Source organism: Vigna angularis, chromosome 6 (genome assembly GCF_016808095.1).
Source record: "Vigna angularis cultivar LongXiaoDou No.4 chromosome 6, ASM1680809v1, whole genome shotgun sequence".
Taxonomy (NCBI): domain Eukaryota; kingdom Viridiplantae; phylum Streptophyta; class Magnoliopsida; order Fabales; family Fabaceae; genus Vigna; species Vigna angularis.
The window spans coordinates 14,068,394-14,086,003 of record NC_068975.1 but is presented as its reverse complement, the minus strand read 5'-3'; the positions used below and the strand labels follow the sequence as shown (position 1 = coordinate 14,086,003).

Sequence of the window (17,610 nt, the reverse complement as noted above, 5' to 3'; positions counted from 1 at the left end):
CCCTATTAGAAATTTCCAGTTGTCCACTGGTTTGGGGATGGTACGGGGTAGCTATCTTGTGTCTAACACCATATTTTCCCAAAAGTGATGCAAATTTTTTATTATGAAAATGTAAACCTCCATCACTAATGATTGCTCTAGGTACCCCAAATCTAGAAAAAATATGTTTCTTGATGAAAGAAACCACTACCTTAGCATCATTTCTTGGTAAAGCAATAACTTCTACCCATTTAGACACATAATCCACAACAACTAATATGTATTGGTTTGAGAAAGAAAGAGGAAAAGGTCCCATAAAATCTATACCCCAAACATCAAAAATTTCTACTTCAAGTATATTGTTTAAGGGCACCTCATTTCTTTTTGAAATATTTCCTACCCTTTGGCATCTATCACAATGTTTAATAAAGTTATAAGCATCTTTAAAGAGGGTAGGCCAATAAAATCCACTTTGTAAGACTTTAGAAGCTATTTTTTCAACACTAAAATGTCCCCCATAATCTGACCCATGACAATGCCAAAAAATATTCTCAAATTCATTTTCAAGGACACATCTCCTAATGATACCATCACCACATCTTTTAAACAACAAAGGATCATCCCAAAAATAACATTTAACATCATGTAGAAATTTTTTCCTTTGCTGAAAAGTAAGACCATGAGGAATTATACCACCTGCTTTAAAATTGGCAAAATCTACAAACCATGGCAAGGAAGTAATAGCTAATAATTTCTCATCTGGAAATTCCTCTGAAATAGGCCTCATATCCTGGTTCATGTCATTAAATTTCAATCTTGACAGGTGATCTGCAATTTTCTAAGTCAAACTCTTGTAATAAGAGAATCCACCGAATTAATCGTGGCTTGGCATCCTGCTTAGAAAACAGATATCTCAAAGCAGCATGATCAGTGTAAACAATAACCTTAGACCCAACAAGATAAGATCTAACTTTATCGAAAGCAAACACTACTGCAAGCAATTCTTTTTCAGTCGTGGCATAATTCTTTTGAGCTTCATTCACTAGTGTAGAATTGGCTTTTAACGTCCCCCAAAAACATCCGTCCAAAAAAGCCCCAACGTAAATAATTGACCGGTGGCATATTCGTAAGTAAGTGAAACTCTAGACGTCTGTCCTGGGAGGGCGCGGACGTCTATAATATTATAGACGTCTGTGGGAGGGGGGCGGACGTTCACTAGTGCATAATTGGCTCGTTTCAACTCCCCATGTCAGGCACTTGAACGTCCATCCTGGGAGGGCGCGGACGTTTACGTCCGTGGGAGGGGACGGACGTTCACTAGTGCAAAATTGGCTCGTTTCAACTCCCCATGTCAGGCACTTGAACGTCCGTCCTGGGAGGGCGCGGACGTTTATTATATTATAGACGTCCGTGGGTGGGGACGGACGTTCACTAGTGTAGAATTGGCTCGTTTCAACTCCCCATGTCAGGCACTTGAACGTCCGTCCTGGGAGGGCGCGGACCTTTATTATATTATAGACGTCCATGGGTGGGGACGGACGTTCACTAGTGTAGAATTGGCTTGTTTCAACTCCCCATGTCAGGCACTTGAACGTCCGTCCTGGGAGGGCACAGACGTTTATTATATTATAGACGTCCGTGGATGGGGACGGACGTTCACTAGTGCAGAATTGGCTCGTTTCAACTCCCCATGTCAGGCACTTGAACGTCTTTCCTGGGAGGGCGCGGACGTTTATTATATTATAGACGTCCGTGGGTGGGGACGGACGTTCACTAGTGCAGAATTGGCTCGTTTCAACTCCCCATGTCAGGCACTTGAACGTCCATCCTGGGAGGGCGCGGGCGTTTGTTATATTATAGACGTCCGTGGGTGGGGACAGACGTTTAACGGTTGAAAAACCGTTATTTTTATGCTTAAAATTGATACCAGAAGCAACCTTTAAGACTTAGAAACTAGCTTGAACTCATATTTTTGCTTTAGTTTTATGAATAAGAGAGTTGAAAGTGAATTTAATGGTTTTGTGCAAGATTACCTTGATTTTGTAGGCTAATTGAATGATTTGAAAGAAGAATGGAAGTACCGAATGATTGGAGTGCTAAAAAGTCAACCAGAAACCAGAAAAGTCAACCAGTCAACCAGAAAAGTCAACCAGTCAACCAGAATGCTGAAAAATCAATCAGAACGCAGAAAAAGTGTGATCGAGTGGCGCTGAGCGGTAAAATACCGCTGAGCGGCACTTTTCAGGTGCCAAAATCACCACTGAGGGGCAAAAACAGCAGCTGGGGGCAAAATGGATCATGCGCTATTACCGCTCCGCGGTAAAATACCGCTGAGCGCCATTCTAAGTGGGCTTGGACCGATTTTTTTGTTACTTTTATGGGCTTGGGCCTAATTTTCTGTATTATTACGAATAGTATATAGGCTTTAGGTGTTCCTAGGGTTTGTATCTTTGGCTGGGACGAAGCAAACACTCACTTTTCCACCCCTTTGAAGGAAGATCTTGGATGCTCAGGCTACCTCTCTACCTTTCTAGGGTTTTATCTTTCATTCTTTCATTATTGTTCATCTAGATTCACCATGAATATGGTGAACTAAACCTTGTATTGTTGTTGGGGGATCAATGTAATCTTGTGAAACTCTCATATATGGAATTTGTGTTTAAACATCTTATTTGAGATACATGCTTTCTTTCATTAATTGTTAGGGTTTTTCCTCTTTGCTCAAAGCATGCATTGTTTAACTCATTCATTGTCATGATCATTGATTTTGTCGATATGAGAACGTACGGGGAAGTCTAGATCTGGTGAATTTCTCCCAATAGCATATTGGTTGCCTTTAAGCTCCTGCACTTCAGAACTAATTACTAGGAATGCTAGGAATTGTATGAACTCGTAATTAAGGATAGGCCTTCTTGACAAGGTAATTTAGAGAGTGGCATTAACATTGATGAAAAGATTGATGAATTCCTAAAGTATATGAGAGTGGATAAGATGAAATTGATAACCCCAACAACATACTCATCCATATCATTCGTTACGTGTTTGTTTTACTCTTTTTGCCATTGATCAAATTCATGCATACATGTTTAGTTTCTGTCTTTTGCATTTTAAACCTAAACTCAATCGTTCACAAGTCTTAAATAATCAACAAATCGAATAACTAACTAGGCCGTGAGTCCTTTGGGAGAACGATACTTGGTCTTACTGAGTTTATTACTTGATATGATTCGGTCACACTTGCCGATTGTTAAAACAAGTTTGTGGCGCCGTTTTCGGTGTTCATAAATTTGTCATCAAGGGCGCGGACGTTTATTATATTATAGACGTCCGTGGGAGGGGGGCGGACGTTCACTAGGCTGAACACTGAACGTTTCAACTCCCCATGTCAGCCACTTGAACGTCCGTCCTGGGAGGGCGCGGACGTCTATAACAGTATTAATATTGTAAACGGGAACCCGCGAGCAGTTACTCTCGTCTTCCCCCCGCGAACGCTGTCTGCGCCATTGATTTTCCAGGTGCGTTTTCTCTCTTTTGGACTGTTTAAATTCACTTTCAATCCGATTACATTGCTCTGTGATGAAATACCTTTGATTTGAACCGATTAAAAATTGTTTTCGGTACGTTTTTTTGCAGTCTCTTGCGTGTTCTTAGGCGGATTCTTTGACTATTTTTGGGCTACGTTTTATGCCGTTCCCTCCTCGATTTCCCTCCCTTTGACTGTTTTTGGGCTACATTCTTAGGCCGTTCCGGCAGTGCATAAACGGACGTCCAACCCCCCAGCCCCTACCACTAACAATTCAGCCAAGTAGAACGTCCAAGGGTTCACAGCGGACGTCTATATAAACGTTCGGCCTGCCATAGCGGACGTCTATATAAATGTCCGGCCTGACACAACGGACGTTTATATAAACGTCCGGCCTGACACAACGGACGTTTATATAAACGTCCGGCCTGGCACAACGGACGTCTACATAGACGTCACCCGCATAGACGTCCGTCCTCCCCCGGACGTCAAAAGGCCCACAGAACGGACGTCTATAGCCGGTTCTGCACTAGTGATTCAAAACACGACTAGCATAATATATAACGTGAAACACTTTTTCTTTTCTTTGTCCTAATACAACACCCACAACATAATCACTAGCATCACACATCATTTCAAATGGTAAAGACCAATTAGGGGCTGTAATTATAGGAGCAAAAATAAGTTGTTTCTTTATGGTTAAGAATGCTTGCATACATGCCTTACCAAACACAAAAGGAGATTCTTTTTCAAGAAGATTAGTCATCGTCTTTACTATCTTGGAAAAATCTTTAATAAACCACCTATAAAAACCTGCATGACCTAAAAAGCTTCTTACCCCTTTTACATTCACTGGAGGAGGTAATTGTTCAATTACTTCTACTTTTGCTCTATCTATCTCAATACCTTTAGAAGAAATGTGATGACCAAGACAAATACCTTCTCTCACCATAAAATGACATTTTTCCCAATTTAACACTAAATTAGTTTCTTGGCATCTTTGTAATACTAAGGTCAGATTAGATAAGCAAGAGTCAAATGAAGAACCAAAAACAGAAAAATCATCCATGAATATCTCAATGCAATTTTCAATCAAATTAGAAAAAATGGAAAACATACACCTTTGAAAAGTTGCAGGTGCATTGCAGAGACCGAATGGCATCCTCCTATAGGCAAAGACTCCATAAGGACATGTAAATGCTGTCTTCTCTTGATCTTCAGGAGCTACTGCTATTTGATTGTAACCAGAATAACCATCTAAAAAACAATAATATGCATGTCCTGCCAATTTTTCTAGCATTTGATCTATAAAAGGAAGTGGAAAATGGTCCTTTCTTGTGGCTTGATTCAATCTTCTATAGTCAATACATACCCGCCACCCTATGACTTTTCTTGTAGGAATGAGTTCATTATTTTCATTTTTCATTACTGTCATCCCTCATTTCTTGGGTACAACTTGAACAGGACTCACCCACTCACTATCAAAGATTGGATAGATAATGCCCGCATCCAAAAGTTTAATTACCTTTTTCCTTACCACTTCCTTCATAGTAGGGTTGAGTCTTCGTTGTGGTTGACGTATAGGTTTAAAGTCCTCTTCCAAATAAATTTTATGCATACACATAGTAGGACTAATACCTTGCAAATCTTCAATTTTCCAACCTATTGCAGATTTATGCTCTCTCAAAACCCTTAAAAGTTTATCTTCCTCACTGGTAGTGAGTTCACTGCTCACAAGTATGGGATTTAGCTTTTGCTCATCCAAGAACATGTATTTAAGGTGAGAGGGAAGTTGTTTCAATTCTATCTTGGATGTCTCTTCTCCTCCGTCCTCACTCTTGTGTAGATCTTCTATTCCTCTCTTGGAATTGAATATTGGCTTGAGAACTTCTAATTGATGAGCACACTTCACCACCTCTTCATCAGTCAATTTTTTATTCAACTCCTTTGCTTCCATTCCTGACAATAGAGCTCTCTCTAATGGATTCTTCCTCACATGACAGTGTATCTCTTCCAACACAAGAGACTCAATTATTTCAGCCCTGAAACAGTCTTCTTTGTCTAATTTATGCTTCACTGCTTCATTTATAGAAAATGTTACTTTTTCATCTACTACTCTTAACATCAATTCACCTTGTTCTACATCTATCAATGCTCTTCCTGTGGCTAAAAATGGTCTTCCCAATATAATTGGGACTTTAGCATCTTCCTCCATGTCAAGAACCACAAAATCAGCTGGAAAGATAAATTTATCCACCTTCACTAAGACATCTTCCACAATTCCATAAGGATAAGTCATTGAACGATCTGCCAATTGTAGAGTTATCATAGTAGGCTTCACTTCTCTAATACCTAGCCTTTTAAAAATGGACAAAGGCATCAAATTGATACTTGCTCCAAGGTCACACAATGCCTTACCCACCATTATATTTCCAATCTCACATGGAATGACAAAGCTTCCTGGATCCTTCAACTTAGGAGGTAATTTTTGTTGAATTATTGTACTGCACTCCTCTGTGAGCATAATTGTTTCATCTTCTTGAAGCTTCCTTTTCTTTGACAACAAGTCTTTCATGAATTTAGCATAAATTGGCATTTGCTCCAATGCTTCAGCAAATGGAATATTAATGTGGAGCTTCTTAAAGACATCAAGAAATCTTGCAAATTGCTTCGCTTGTTCTTACTTCTTCAACCTGTGAGGGAATGGAATTGTAGGGACATACGCATTTTACTCCCACTCTCTTGATTTTTTTCTCCCTCATTTGTCTCCTCACATTTTCTCTCAACTTCATGTTTTTCACTCTCTTCTACTGTTTCATCAACTCTTTTATTGTTCTCTCTCTCCATCTCACTCCTTTTTTCATTCTCTAACACTCTTCCACTTCTCAATTGAATTGCCTTACATTGTTCCCTTGGGTTTGGTATAGTGTCACTAGGAAATGTTCCAGGAGATCTCTTTGAGAGCTGTCTTGAAAGTTGACCAATTTGATTCTCCAAATTTCTGATTGAAGCCTCCTAGTTCTTGAAATTAGTCCTTGTTTCATTCATGAAATTAGAAGTCTGCTCCACAAAGGTAGAAGTTTGCATAGTTAGCTTCTCTAATGCATTTTCCAATGTAGACATCTTGTTTCCTTGATTGCTAGGTTGTGTTTGATATTGATATGGAGGCTTTGGTTGATTAGATTGGATTGGATTGCTCCAAGGTCTAGTTTGTTGGTGCCTCCAATTTGCATTAAGGTTGGTAGAAAACTGATTTTGTTGTTGTCCCACTACATTCACTTGTGCCTCTTGTTGAGTGGCCTGACATTCACCATTCTGATGCATTCCTCCACAAAAGTCACACACTGGAGATATTGTATTAACATTATTTGCTTGCATATTTCCCAACTTCTGAGTCAAGTTAGTGATCTGTTGTGTTAACAACTTGTTTTGGGCTAGGATAGCATCCAAAGTATTAACCTCCAACACTCCAACTTTTCTATTTTGACGATTAAACTGCATATTCACTGTGTTGTTTGCCATTAGCTCAAGAGTCTCCAAAGCTTCTTCTGGTGTTTTGAGATTGAATGATCCTCCACTTGCTGCATCCAAAATTGCTTTAAAAGAGGGTGAAAGACCATTATAAAATATCTACACCTGTAACCAAACTGGTAGGGCATGATGTGGACACTTCCTAATTAGCTCCTTGTATCTTTCCCATGCCTCATATAAAGATTCAGTGTCTTGCTGCACAAAAGTAGTAATCTCGTTTCTCATTTTAGCTGACTTGGAAGGAGGAAAGTGTTTAGTTACAAATTTTGTAGCCATATCCTCCCATGTAGAAATACTCCCTTGAGGTTGTGATTGAAGCCAACTTTTTGCCTTATCCCGTAGTGAGAAGGGAAACAACCTTAAATGAATTGCATCATCTGAAACTCCATTAATTTTCAAGGTATCACATATTGCCAGAAAATTCTCCAAGTGAGAATTAGGATCTTCTGAATTTGCACCTCCAAAGTGATTCTGTTGAATGACTTGCAACAATGTAGGCTTGTTTTCGAAATTGTTAGCTTGAATAAGAGGTCTCACAATGCTCCCTTGATAACTATTAGGATTTGGCATTGAATAGTCACGAAGAGTCTTTCTAACAGGTTGTTGGTCTGTCATTGTCAATGCCTCCTTTTCTTGTTCAATTAATCTTTGTTCATGTCTTCTTTCTCTCTTTCTTCTTCTTCCACTACTTCTATTTCTTCTAGCAGTGCGTTCAATTTCTAAATCAAAAAGAAATTCTTCTGGCGCAACAGTACCTCGCATAAACAACTAAAAAAAAAACACACAATACTGCAACAGAAATTACGTGACAATAAAATTGAAAATAAAAAAAATCAAAAATAAAAACAAAAATTCCCTAAAATCTATAACTCAGATCTTAAGCCAATTAGATCACTAATATCAACAGTAATCAATCCCCGGCAACGACGCCAAAAACTTGATAAACAATTTGGCAAGTGTACCAATTGTTATTGTAGTAATAAAATATCGTCCTCTGAGATTGAAATAATTGAGTACTAGATTACTAATTCGTATAATTTTGAGCAACCAAAAATCAAGTAAAATAGTGAACATAAACAAATGAGAAAAATTCAATTAAGAAAAACAATGTTAGAGAATTGAATTTTTGTACGCTTTCATATAAATTCTTAACCCTTGCCAATTGATGTTCAAATTATAATTATCTAATTGAGTTTATTAAGAGCTTGTTTACCCCTAATCCCTTAGATAGGCAAACGTATTCATCAAATTCTAACCCCCAATGCCTTAGGCCAGTTATAAAATTTAATGAAGTTATGGAGAACAATTACCATCTCAATTGCAAACTAATTAGCTATGCCCAATTTCCCAATTGTGACAATTTCTAATCTGCTCTATTTACAATCGCAAGCAATCCCCAATTTCCCAATTGTGAAACTGCTCATAGAGAAAGACATTCAAAACATAAATAGAACACTGAGATAAATTAAAATTAATGAAACATCAATTGAAAAAGTTCAGAAGTTATAAACAAAGTACTACATCAATTCTCTAACAAAAGGAAATTAGTTCTGCATACTGGAATCAAATCACCAAAAAACCCCAGGGAGAAGAAGAAGAAATTTTGCGTTCTGGATCCTCCGCGTGTCCGTGATAACAGTTGAAAAACTGTTATTTTCATGCTTAAAATTGATACTAAAAGCAACCTTTATCCTTAGAAACTAGCTTAAAATCATGCTTTTATTCATATTTTCAGAAATAAGAGAGCTGGACAGGTTTATGCTTGATTTCAGTGTTTTTGTGCAGGTTTTAAGGTGAATTTGGTGAAAGAAGTGAAGAAGGAGAGAGATGGAATCAGAAAAGACATCAAAAAGTGCAAAAGGAGAAGCCGCAACTGCCGCTCAGCGGCAGTTTACCGCTGAGCGGCACTCAAGAAGTCACGTTGGATCCGCTGAGGGGCAAAATGGCCGCTGAGGGGAAGAATCGAGCTCACGCACTTATCGCTGAGCGGTACTTTACCGCTGAGCGGCACTATTTTTGGGCTTGGGCCTAATTTTCTGTAATTTACGAATAGTATATAAGTTTTAGGGTTTCCTAGGGTTTGTATCTTTGGCAGAAACAAAGCAAACACTCTCTCTTCCACCCCTTTGAAGGAGGATCTTGGATGCTCAGGCTACCTCTTCACCTTTCTAGGGTTTTATCTTTCATTTTTTCATTATTTTTCATCTAAGGTTCACCATGAATATGGTGAACTAAACCTTGTATGTTTGTTGGGGAATCAATGTAATCTTTTGAAGCTCTCATATATGGAATTTGTGCTTGCATCTTAATCTAAGACTTATGCTTTCTTTCATCATTAGTTAGGGTTTTTCCTCTTTGCTTAATGCTTGCTTTGTTTAACTCATTCAATGCATGATTATTGATTTTGTCGATACGGGAACGTACGGGGAAGTCTAGATCCGGGGAATCTCTCCCAATATTATATTGGTTGTCGTTAAGCTCCTATTGATGAACTAATTATTAGGAATGCTAGGAATTGTATGAACTCGTAATTAGGGAGAAGCCTTCTTGAAAGGTACTTTAGAGAGTAGCATTAAGAATGATGATTTGAATGTTGAATTCCTAAAATATATGAGAGTGGATAAGATGAAATTGACCCCCAACAACATATTCATATATATATTTCATTGAAAGTGCTTGTCTTTTGCTTTTGCCATTGATCAAAACCTCATGCATACATGTTTATTTTCTGTTTTGCATATTAAACTTTAAATATTTCGTTCTTAAGTCTTAGCTAATCAACGAACCACACAACTAAACTAGGCCGTGAGTCCTTTGGGAGAACGATACTTGGTCTTACCAAGTTTATTACTTGAACGATTCGGTCATACTTGCCGATTGTAAAACAAGTTTGTGACATCATAATTTGGTGATCATAAATTTGTCCATCACTCCGTCCGTTCCCCCCTCCAAAATCGTCGAATCCTACTTGCGTTCCCCCCTCCAAATTAGTGGAATTGGTCCGTTACATCTCTCAGTAACTGTCCCCTTTTGTTTTTCTGCTTTTTTTCTTTAATCTTTAATTCCACGTAATATCAGAGGTTGATTACTACTCTAACCGTTTTCACAGTTCATGGAAAAATCCACAATCTGGTTGTGAACCTCTTTGGTTTCCATTCTGCACACCTTAGTTAAATCCACAGGTTGTGGAAAAAAACCATAGTTCAGTTGTGGCACTCTCTGGTTTCACCTCTACATCTTAAGCACTTATTCTTCCTGACTTGTGATTTTAACCCTCACAAAACACCTATTAACAAGAAAAACACAAAATCCAATTGTATGATCCGAAACAACTATAATGCTTAATAAATTGATTCAATTAATATAATTATGCATGTAAATGGCCTAAACTAAACTACTAATGCAACTACATTTTATTTACCTATCAACAAGCTTCTGATGGTTCAATGTTTAAAGCAGGAGGGTAATGTGGTGGCAGTCACAGGTGATGGCACAAATGACGCACCTGCTCTAAAAGAAGCAGATATTGGACTTTCCATGGGAATAGAAGGCACTGAAGTGGAAAAGGAGAGCTTTGGCTTTAGCCAACGAGGAACCTACTGATGATCTCATGAAGATGCCACCTTTAGGTAGAGTTGAGCCACTGATAACTACAGTTATGTGGAGGAACCTGATTTCACAGGCATTGTACCAGGTTATGGTACAACTGGGTTTAGAATTCAGGGGAAGATCAATCTTCGATGTTATTGAGAAGGTGAAGAACACGATTATCTTCAATTCTTTTGTCATCTGCCAAGTGTTCAATGAGTTCAATGCAAGGGAGCTGGAGAAGAAGAACATATTTAAGGGACTTGGTAAGAATAGGTTGTTCATTATAAATTGTGATCCTAACTGTTGTTCTTCAGCTAGTGAAGGTTGAGTTTCTGAAAAAGATAACCAATACTAAGAGATTGACTTGGGAGCAATGGGGTGTTTGTATTAGCATTCGAGCTTTGTCTTGGCCAATTGGTGTGTTGGTGCAATGTATCCCAGTTGTTCGCAAGAAGTAGTAGGCCAAACCAGTAAGTTATAATCTTCACCTACTCAATCTTCACCTACTAAGTTGCTTTTATTTTCCCTAAACTACGGCTAAGGTTATTTTAACCTTCTCACTGGCATGCCAATGCCTTGCCCCTCATTTCAATTACAAAACAAAAAACTTTCTCAATCAAACAACATCATACATTGCTGCCACAAGAATATCAAACACATTCAAGAACAATTAAACTCATAACGAATTTTTAAACGCACAACTTACCTCAACCAAGATAGCCCTTGACGATGGCAACCTTTGTAGAGCACGACAGCGACAAAAGCCTACAACGGCCCCTCCAACGAAGTCCCTCGACCAAGTTCCTTCAAGTTAAGAGCACACCGTCGTGAGGTCGCCAGAACATCATCGTCACGCCGCGACACCAACCACTACCCTCGACCAGCCTCCTCGGAACAATGAATTTCGTCAACCACCACCCTCCTTACCGTCACTATCCTAATGTCGACACACCAATTGTAGCAAAAAAGGGGTTAACCTTGACTTCTAAAGTGAGAGAGGAAAATTTGGGGGAGAGCTTGTGCGGAAACAAAAATTGGGAGAATGGGAGACGGGAATCCCAAATTTTCATTTCATTAATTCGAAGCTTATACCGACGGTCGTAGTCCTTCGGTAAAGTCAAAAAGCCTTCCGTAATTAACCACTTACATGACCGTCGGTATATCCTTCAGTAACTCAACTTTACCGAAGGCCTCAGAGGCCGTCGGTTTTATTCCTTCAAAAATTAGCAATTTTCCTGTAGTGAAATCTGCGTCAATTTATAGTATAACACATATCAGACGCATTTTAATCGATTGAGCTGCTAACGTAATAGAATATAACAATCAGTTATAATAGAATTAGCAGCAATCAAGCAAATAATTGAATGAACAATTAATGCAATCGACTTGCAATAAATGCTTGGTCAACATATTTAAAAATATGACTGTTATGTCAGTTGTGACAAGCATTTAATAGTTTTCAAAACTTAACAGACTTAATCGAATACAAAAAGCATACAGTTGATTAAGTAAAAACACTTAGAACAATTTTTGAAAACTTTTCTCTTCAAAATATCTCACAGCACACTTGAAAAGAGTTTGTGCAAACCCACGAGTTTTAATCGATTCACCCCATAATGTAATCAACTTAAAACTGTTGGTTTGCCACACATTTAAAGTTCAACCATAGTGCTTGTGATTTTTATTTTCCCGAAAACATATGTCATGCATACACATATAAAATCACATATTTCACACAGTGATATGCAATGAACAACACAAACATAGCTCAAACATGTTCTTAGATATGCTTTAACAGATTTAACACATTAAAGAAAAGCAGTAAACACAGAATATGTAACACAGAATATACATGTGTTTTTAATTATGTGTTGTCATCATCAAAAACTCAGATATTACTGAGATTGTGGGTGAAGCTAAACTTGTGCTCCCCCTATCAACAATCTCAACAAAAAGCTTTATCTTCTTGATTCTTCTTGGAAGGGCCATGACCATGAGTAGAATGCTTGGGCTCTCGATGTCCATATTCTTACTTTCCTTTCATCTTAAACTCCTTCTTCATTCTATGGTTGAGAAGATCAATTTGCTTTTGGATGTGCTTGAAGGCTTTCTTCATGTCCAATTTGCTAGATATGCTTCCATGAGTGTTATCTCCTTTAGAGGAAGAATTTCTTGAACTTGTAGACATGTTTACACAACAAAAAAGTAGCAAAAACTCACAAGAAAATAGTTAGAAAACAGCAAAAATCACTCAAAAACAGTAGCACTTTCCTTGGAAAATTGCTCACGGTTTTGGCTAAAAGGAAGGAAGGATCACTCCAAATCAATTGCAATCTTCACTCAAGATAGAATGGTTTCTCAAAGTTAGAATTTAAAGCACTTAATCAATGAAAAATACAAGTGAAAGGATGTACAATTCAACCTCAAAAAATACAAGGATACAACCCAAGAGACATGCACTTCAAGAGGCCAAAAATCAATTGAAAACTACTAGACAAGTGATGGAAATAGAACCTATGAAAGCAAGAAAATTGGCAAAAAAAAATTGGTAGCAATCTAGAGGACTATAAGAGACAAAATAGTAGTGAAATGAAGGAGGCAAAACAAAGGCACATGCTTCAAACTTATGTGTTTTGTAAATTGGTGATAAGAGAGGCTCGAAATGAAGGTGTCAAACACACAAAACAATGAGCAATGTATCGGCCAGACCAGCAAACAAATTTGGTTTTTGTTTTAATTTTTCTAAATCATGCAGATTTGAATTTACTAGTCTCGGCCAAGCATAGTTAAATTGATTATGTGTGTTTGAACAAAGCTGAAATTTGGTTTATTTAATACCTCTACTATTGCAGAACAGACAAGCAAAGCCTACACACTTAAATCCTATGTTGACCCATCTCAGCAATGATGCAAAGGACTCTTAGAAAGTGCAATTTCAAGTCAATTTTCTAGAAAACTCTTAAAGAGGAAGCACATATTACTCAAAGCAAAGGCTAAAACAAGCAATAAAGACTCTAAATAGACCAGCCAAGACAAGAATTAATAGTTGGACAAGGCACACAAAAAAGGAATTAGTAGCCTACTTGTTTAAGACCTCCAAAGATGCTTGTTTCTTGTGTTTGAAGGTGTTGTTTGCAGCCTCTGGACAACAGCGTTTGAACCAATTCTAGGCACTTGATTGGAGTCTTTGATCAACCTTAATTGTGTCTTGATGGTGTATAACGTCCAAGAGAGAAAATCCAGCCATCAAACAACACAAAACAACAAGCACATACATAAATAAATTAGAAATCACTAAAAGAGCAAGCACTGTATGGAGTAGTGAATGAAACAAAATCAATTGCACATATTAAATGATGGAATTAAACTTAAATAAGGACTGGATATTGTTCCTAACATGTAAACTAAACTATAGAAAAAAAATTCACTCAAATCGGAGTTGAAATGCGCAAAATAGAAGCAACATAGGGTAGTTGAAAAATTGATGTGTGTGTTGAGCGCTGACGGAACAATAAAATTTGCTTTTTCTATCTAACATGCATTCATAAATTGATCATTTAGATACCACATTATATGGAATAACATGCTTAGAAAGAAGTAAGTCTAAGACTAAGCAACACAATTAAGCAATGAAATGAAAAAGATTAAAATGGAAGAGAGAATGGATAGGAAAACTTAGGAAATTGAATACATGCCACTTGAAATGGTCCAAGATAAGTGCCAAGGTTGGATCGCCACTTGCTCTCACAAGATAAAACCTAAAAAACAACTAAGAGACAAAATTCTATCTCAAAGAAGATAAGCAAATCAATGCAAATCACTCTTGTTTCATTCAATCAAAGGTGTACTGTTACAAAGGAGACTATTAGGTTTCTTATATAGCCTTAAGGGATGAAGTAGATGAGAGAACTAAAGCATGAGGGACTTGAGTGGTCTTCAAGTTTGGACAACAACGCCTAAGATGCTCCTAAGTCTCACATCTCTCAATTCTTTCACTCTTTAAGGGTTTATAAGCTACCTAAGTAGTCTGGAAATCAAAACTAAAATTATACATGTGATAACTTGCATTACAAGCAACTATAATGAGAAAAATACTTATTCATTCTTCTTTCTTTTAAGTCCAAACTATGTGAAGTTCCACATTGCTTGCACTTTAAAGAAAAAAATAATATATAAGATTCTTTACAACCAAACAAAGAGAAAGAAACTAGAAACTAGAATAGGAAAAATACAAACCTAAAAAAACCTATGTTATTTCTTTTGCGCTTCTTGTCACTCTTAAAACTCTTCATTGTTGCCCCATCTATGATTATATCACTACTTCGAACCCTAAAATCTACATCAATCAAACGTCCAAAACCTAGGATTTATGGTTTGATTCGCTTCTTTCGCTGCTTCTTCGATTATCAGCTTGAACTACTCCAAATTTCACGTTTTCTAACCGATCCACCTCAATCAGTTATTTTTATTATAAATATATATTTATATAATATACTCTACAACATTATAAACGTATTTAATCAAGAATTCATAAAGTCTCATTTAAATTATTAGTATTTTCTTCTGTCAGAAAAAAATTAATTTAATTAATTAAAATTTTATATTTATTTATTTATTAAATTTAAACACTAAAATACATCTTGGAACAAAAATAAATTTCAAAGTTTGAATACAAAATATATTTAACTTTATTTTTTAATAATACAAGACAAAAATTCCACATTTACCATTTATCATTTAGTAAAAAGAAACTATAAAATAGAGCTCTCAAAATAGGTCACAATCAACGAGTCAATCCGGTCTATCATGGGTTTGAGCCGGGTTGGATTAGAAAAAATTATATTTTTTTTATGTGGATCAGATTTCAATCCGACTTATTTAAACCCGACTCATACGAGTTAAATCCGTTGTGGACCAGATTGGCCCACCAACTCACCTACCTAATTTTATTATATTAAAATTTAATTTTAATTTTATAAAAAAATATTTATTATTTTGTTTTTGCTTGAAAAAATTATTTAAATTACTTATTTTTAAAATTAATTAAACACCTATATTGAAAGTGAAATTTAGAAATAAAATTTATATAAATTTTTATTATAGAAAATTTGTAATATTTTTTTATTTTAAAAAAATTGTAACTAAGTGAGTTATTGTAAGTCAACCCGTTTATCTACTAAATTATAATGGATCTGAGTCCGGCTGGAATGAGCGGGTCTTCACAGCTCTACTGTAAAGATACTGCTACCTTGGTTATTTTTCTATATATATAAGAATAGTTCGTTCTGAAGAGTTAGCATGACACTATTTTTGCTTTACTTTTCGTATCACTTCAGAAAAAAAAATATGTCGACAATGCATCATTACTACAGTGTGATGAGGGTGAATGATGAACACACCACGGTTCTGCCTGGTGATTATTTCAACTTCGAAGTCAAAGTTAGATTCCACTCAGCGGATACATTCCCAGAGGGATTACAGCATCATTTTTCTCCAGCATCAATACCCGCCCAAGATTTCTTCCAAGAGGGTCCAACCTTCTTACACACGGTGTTGTCACTTTCACCCTTCACCATAGAATGTGTGGATGAAATAGCAGAAGGGGTTCTTTCTACTGTTCAAGCCTTGTTTCGAGTTGATAGCGTTTCTTCTTTTATTTCCCTGGAACCCCAGGAATCTCGACACCGAATCATTCCGTTAACGGTGACTGTTATAATATTGAACTTTGTAGAGCGTGCAGCTAGTGAAGAGTTCACGCAGAGGTCTAGAAGGAGTCAGAGGGCGAGTTCAAGAAGGAGTGAGAGGCTGGGTACAAGAAGGAGTGAGAGGCTGAGTTCGAGAGCGAGTCAGAGGCAAAGTTCTAGACTGAATCAGAGGCAGAGTTCTGAAGTGAATTATGGTTCCGATGATGAAATCCTAATAAATAGATTTTTGAAGAAGTGTACTGTTATTAGAGAATGTGAATATTGTTGTATCTGCTTGGAAGAGCTGAATGTCAATGCTGAGTGCTACACGTTGCCATGCCAACATGTCTTTCATCTTCCATGTATTCTCACATGGCTCAAAACCAGTCATGTATGTCCTTTGTGTCGTCACTCTTTGCCAACAGGTGAAAACTAGGTCAAGAATGTTAGTTATATGATTCAAAAATTTTATTCAGTTCTTTTAAATTTGTGTAATGTTATCTGTGGTTTTTGCACTGCAGTACATTCTTGTTTATTCAATTAAGTTGTTTATTTTGGTCCATATGGTATCCGAGTTTTCAAATTGTTTAATGTTGAGTATAGTATGAAATTTGTTTATTTAATATCTTAAACGTAACATTTATGTAGAAAAGATATAAAAAATAAGGATAGAGAAAGGATAATGATGTGAAATTAGAGTGACTAGAATGTTTACGTGAGGAAATGATGTTTGAGTGAAACTCCAGTGCTGAGAAAAGTTACTGAAGAGAGAGAAGGAACTGACATTATAGCTGGCTATACATTGTTGTCTATAAAGAAGGGGACAGAGGCGCGTGCTGAGGCATGCCCTGTAAGGTTGCATGCATCAAGACGCGTGTGTCGTAGGCTTACATGCATGATGCCACGTGTGAGATGATGGTGGTATTACTGTTTTTTCCCTCAGTTTCATCGAATAATTAGCTGATTTATTTCACTTGTTAATACATATGTGATAAAGATATTTGATTTGTGAACTTTTTCTCAAATTCTAATTCTTATTTCAAGTGGCTTTTAAGTAGAATTTGCTTTTATATACCTGATTTATTTCACTTGTTAATATATGTGATAATGATGTTTGATGTGTAAACTTTTTACCAAATTCTAATTTATATTTCAAGTGGCCATGAAGTATAATATGCTTTAATGGTATAGTATTTATATGCCACTATTCATTCTTGGAAAAATATTACTTCGACCTCTTTTTTTTATCTATATGTCATTCAATAATTATCTTATTTTATAATAAAATAATAACTTTTGAAG

The 17,610-nt window shown here is 36.8% G+C and overlaps 2 protein-coding genes and 1 non-coding gene across 3 annotated transcripts; all 3 read left to right on the top strand.

Moving 5' to 3' along the window:
- The first annotated feature begins 7,154 nt into the window (after nt 1-7,154).
- Nucleotides 7,155-7,261, top strand: LOC128197622 (small nucleolar RNA R71). Its single transcript, XR_008250250.1, has one exon. It is a non-coding gene; the product is annotated as a small nucleolar RNA R71 (small nucleolar RNA).
- A 3,388-nt stretch (nt 7,262-10,649) lies between these two features.
- Nucleotides 10,650-11,082, top strand: LOC108320045 (putative calcium-transporting ATPase 13, plasma membrane-type). Its single transcript, XM_017551385.1, has 2 exons — nt 10,650-10,787; nt 10,939-11,082. The coding sequence occupies exons 1-2, from the start codon at nt 10,650-10,652 to the stop codon at nt 11,080-11,082; spliced, it is 282 nt and encodes a 93-aa protein (XP_017406874.1).
- Nucleotides 11,083-15,721: 4,639 nt separating this feature from the next.
- On the top strand, nt 15,722-16,869 carry LOC108320046 (RING-H2 finger protein ATL46). Its single transcript, XM_017551386.2, has one exon. The coding sequence runs from the start codon at nt 15,923-15,925 to the stop codon at nt 16,742-16,744; it is 822 nt and encodes a 273-aa protein (XP_017406875.1). The 5' UTR covers nt 15,722-15,922; the 3' UTR covers nt 16,745-16,869.
- The last annotated feature ends 741 nt before the right edge of the window (nt 16,870-17,610 follow it).

What these genes read in the sequence shown, in the direction of transcription:
- LOC108320045 (XM_017551385.1), top strand. Translation starts at nt 10,650, where the DNA reads ATGCCACCTTTAGGTAGAGTTGAGCCACTGATAACTACAGTTATGTGG. An exon ending in TCTTCGATGTTATTGAGAAG is followed by an intron (nt 10,788 to 10,938) that starts GTGAAGAACACG and finishes GTTGTTCTTCAG; the next exon opens with CTAGTGAAGGTTGAGTTTCT.
- LOC108320046 (XM_017551386.2), top strand. Translation starts at nt 15,923, where the DNA reads ATGACACTATTTTTGCTTTACTTTTCGTATCACTTCAGAAAAAAAAAT.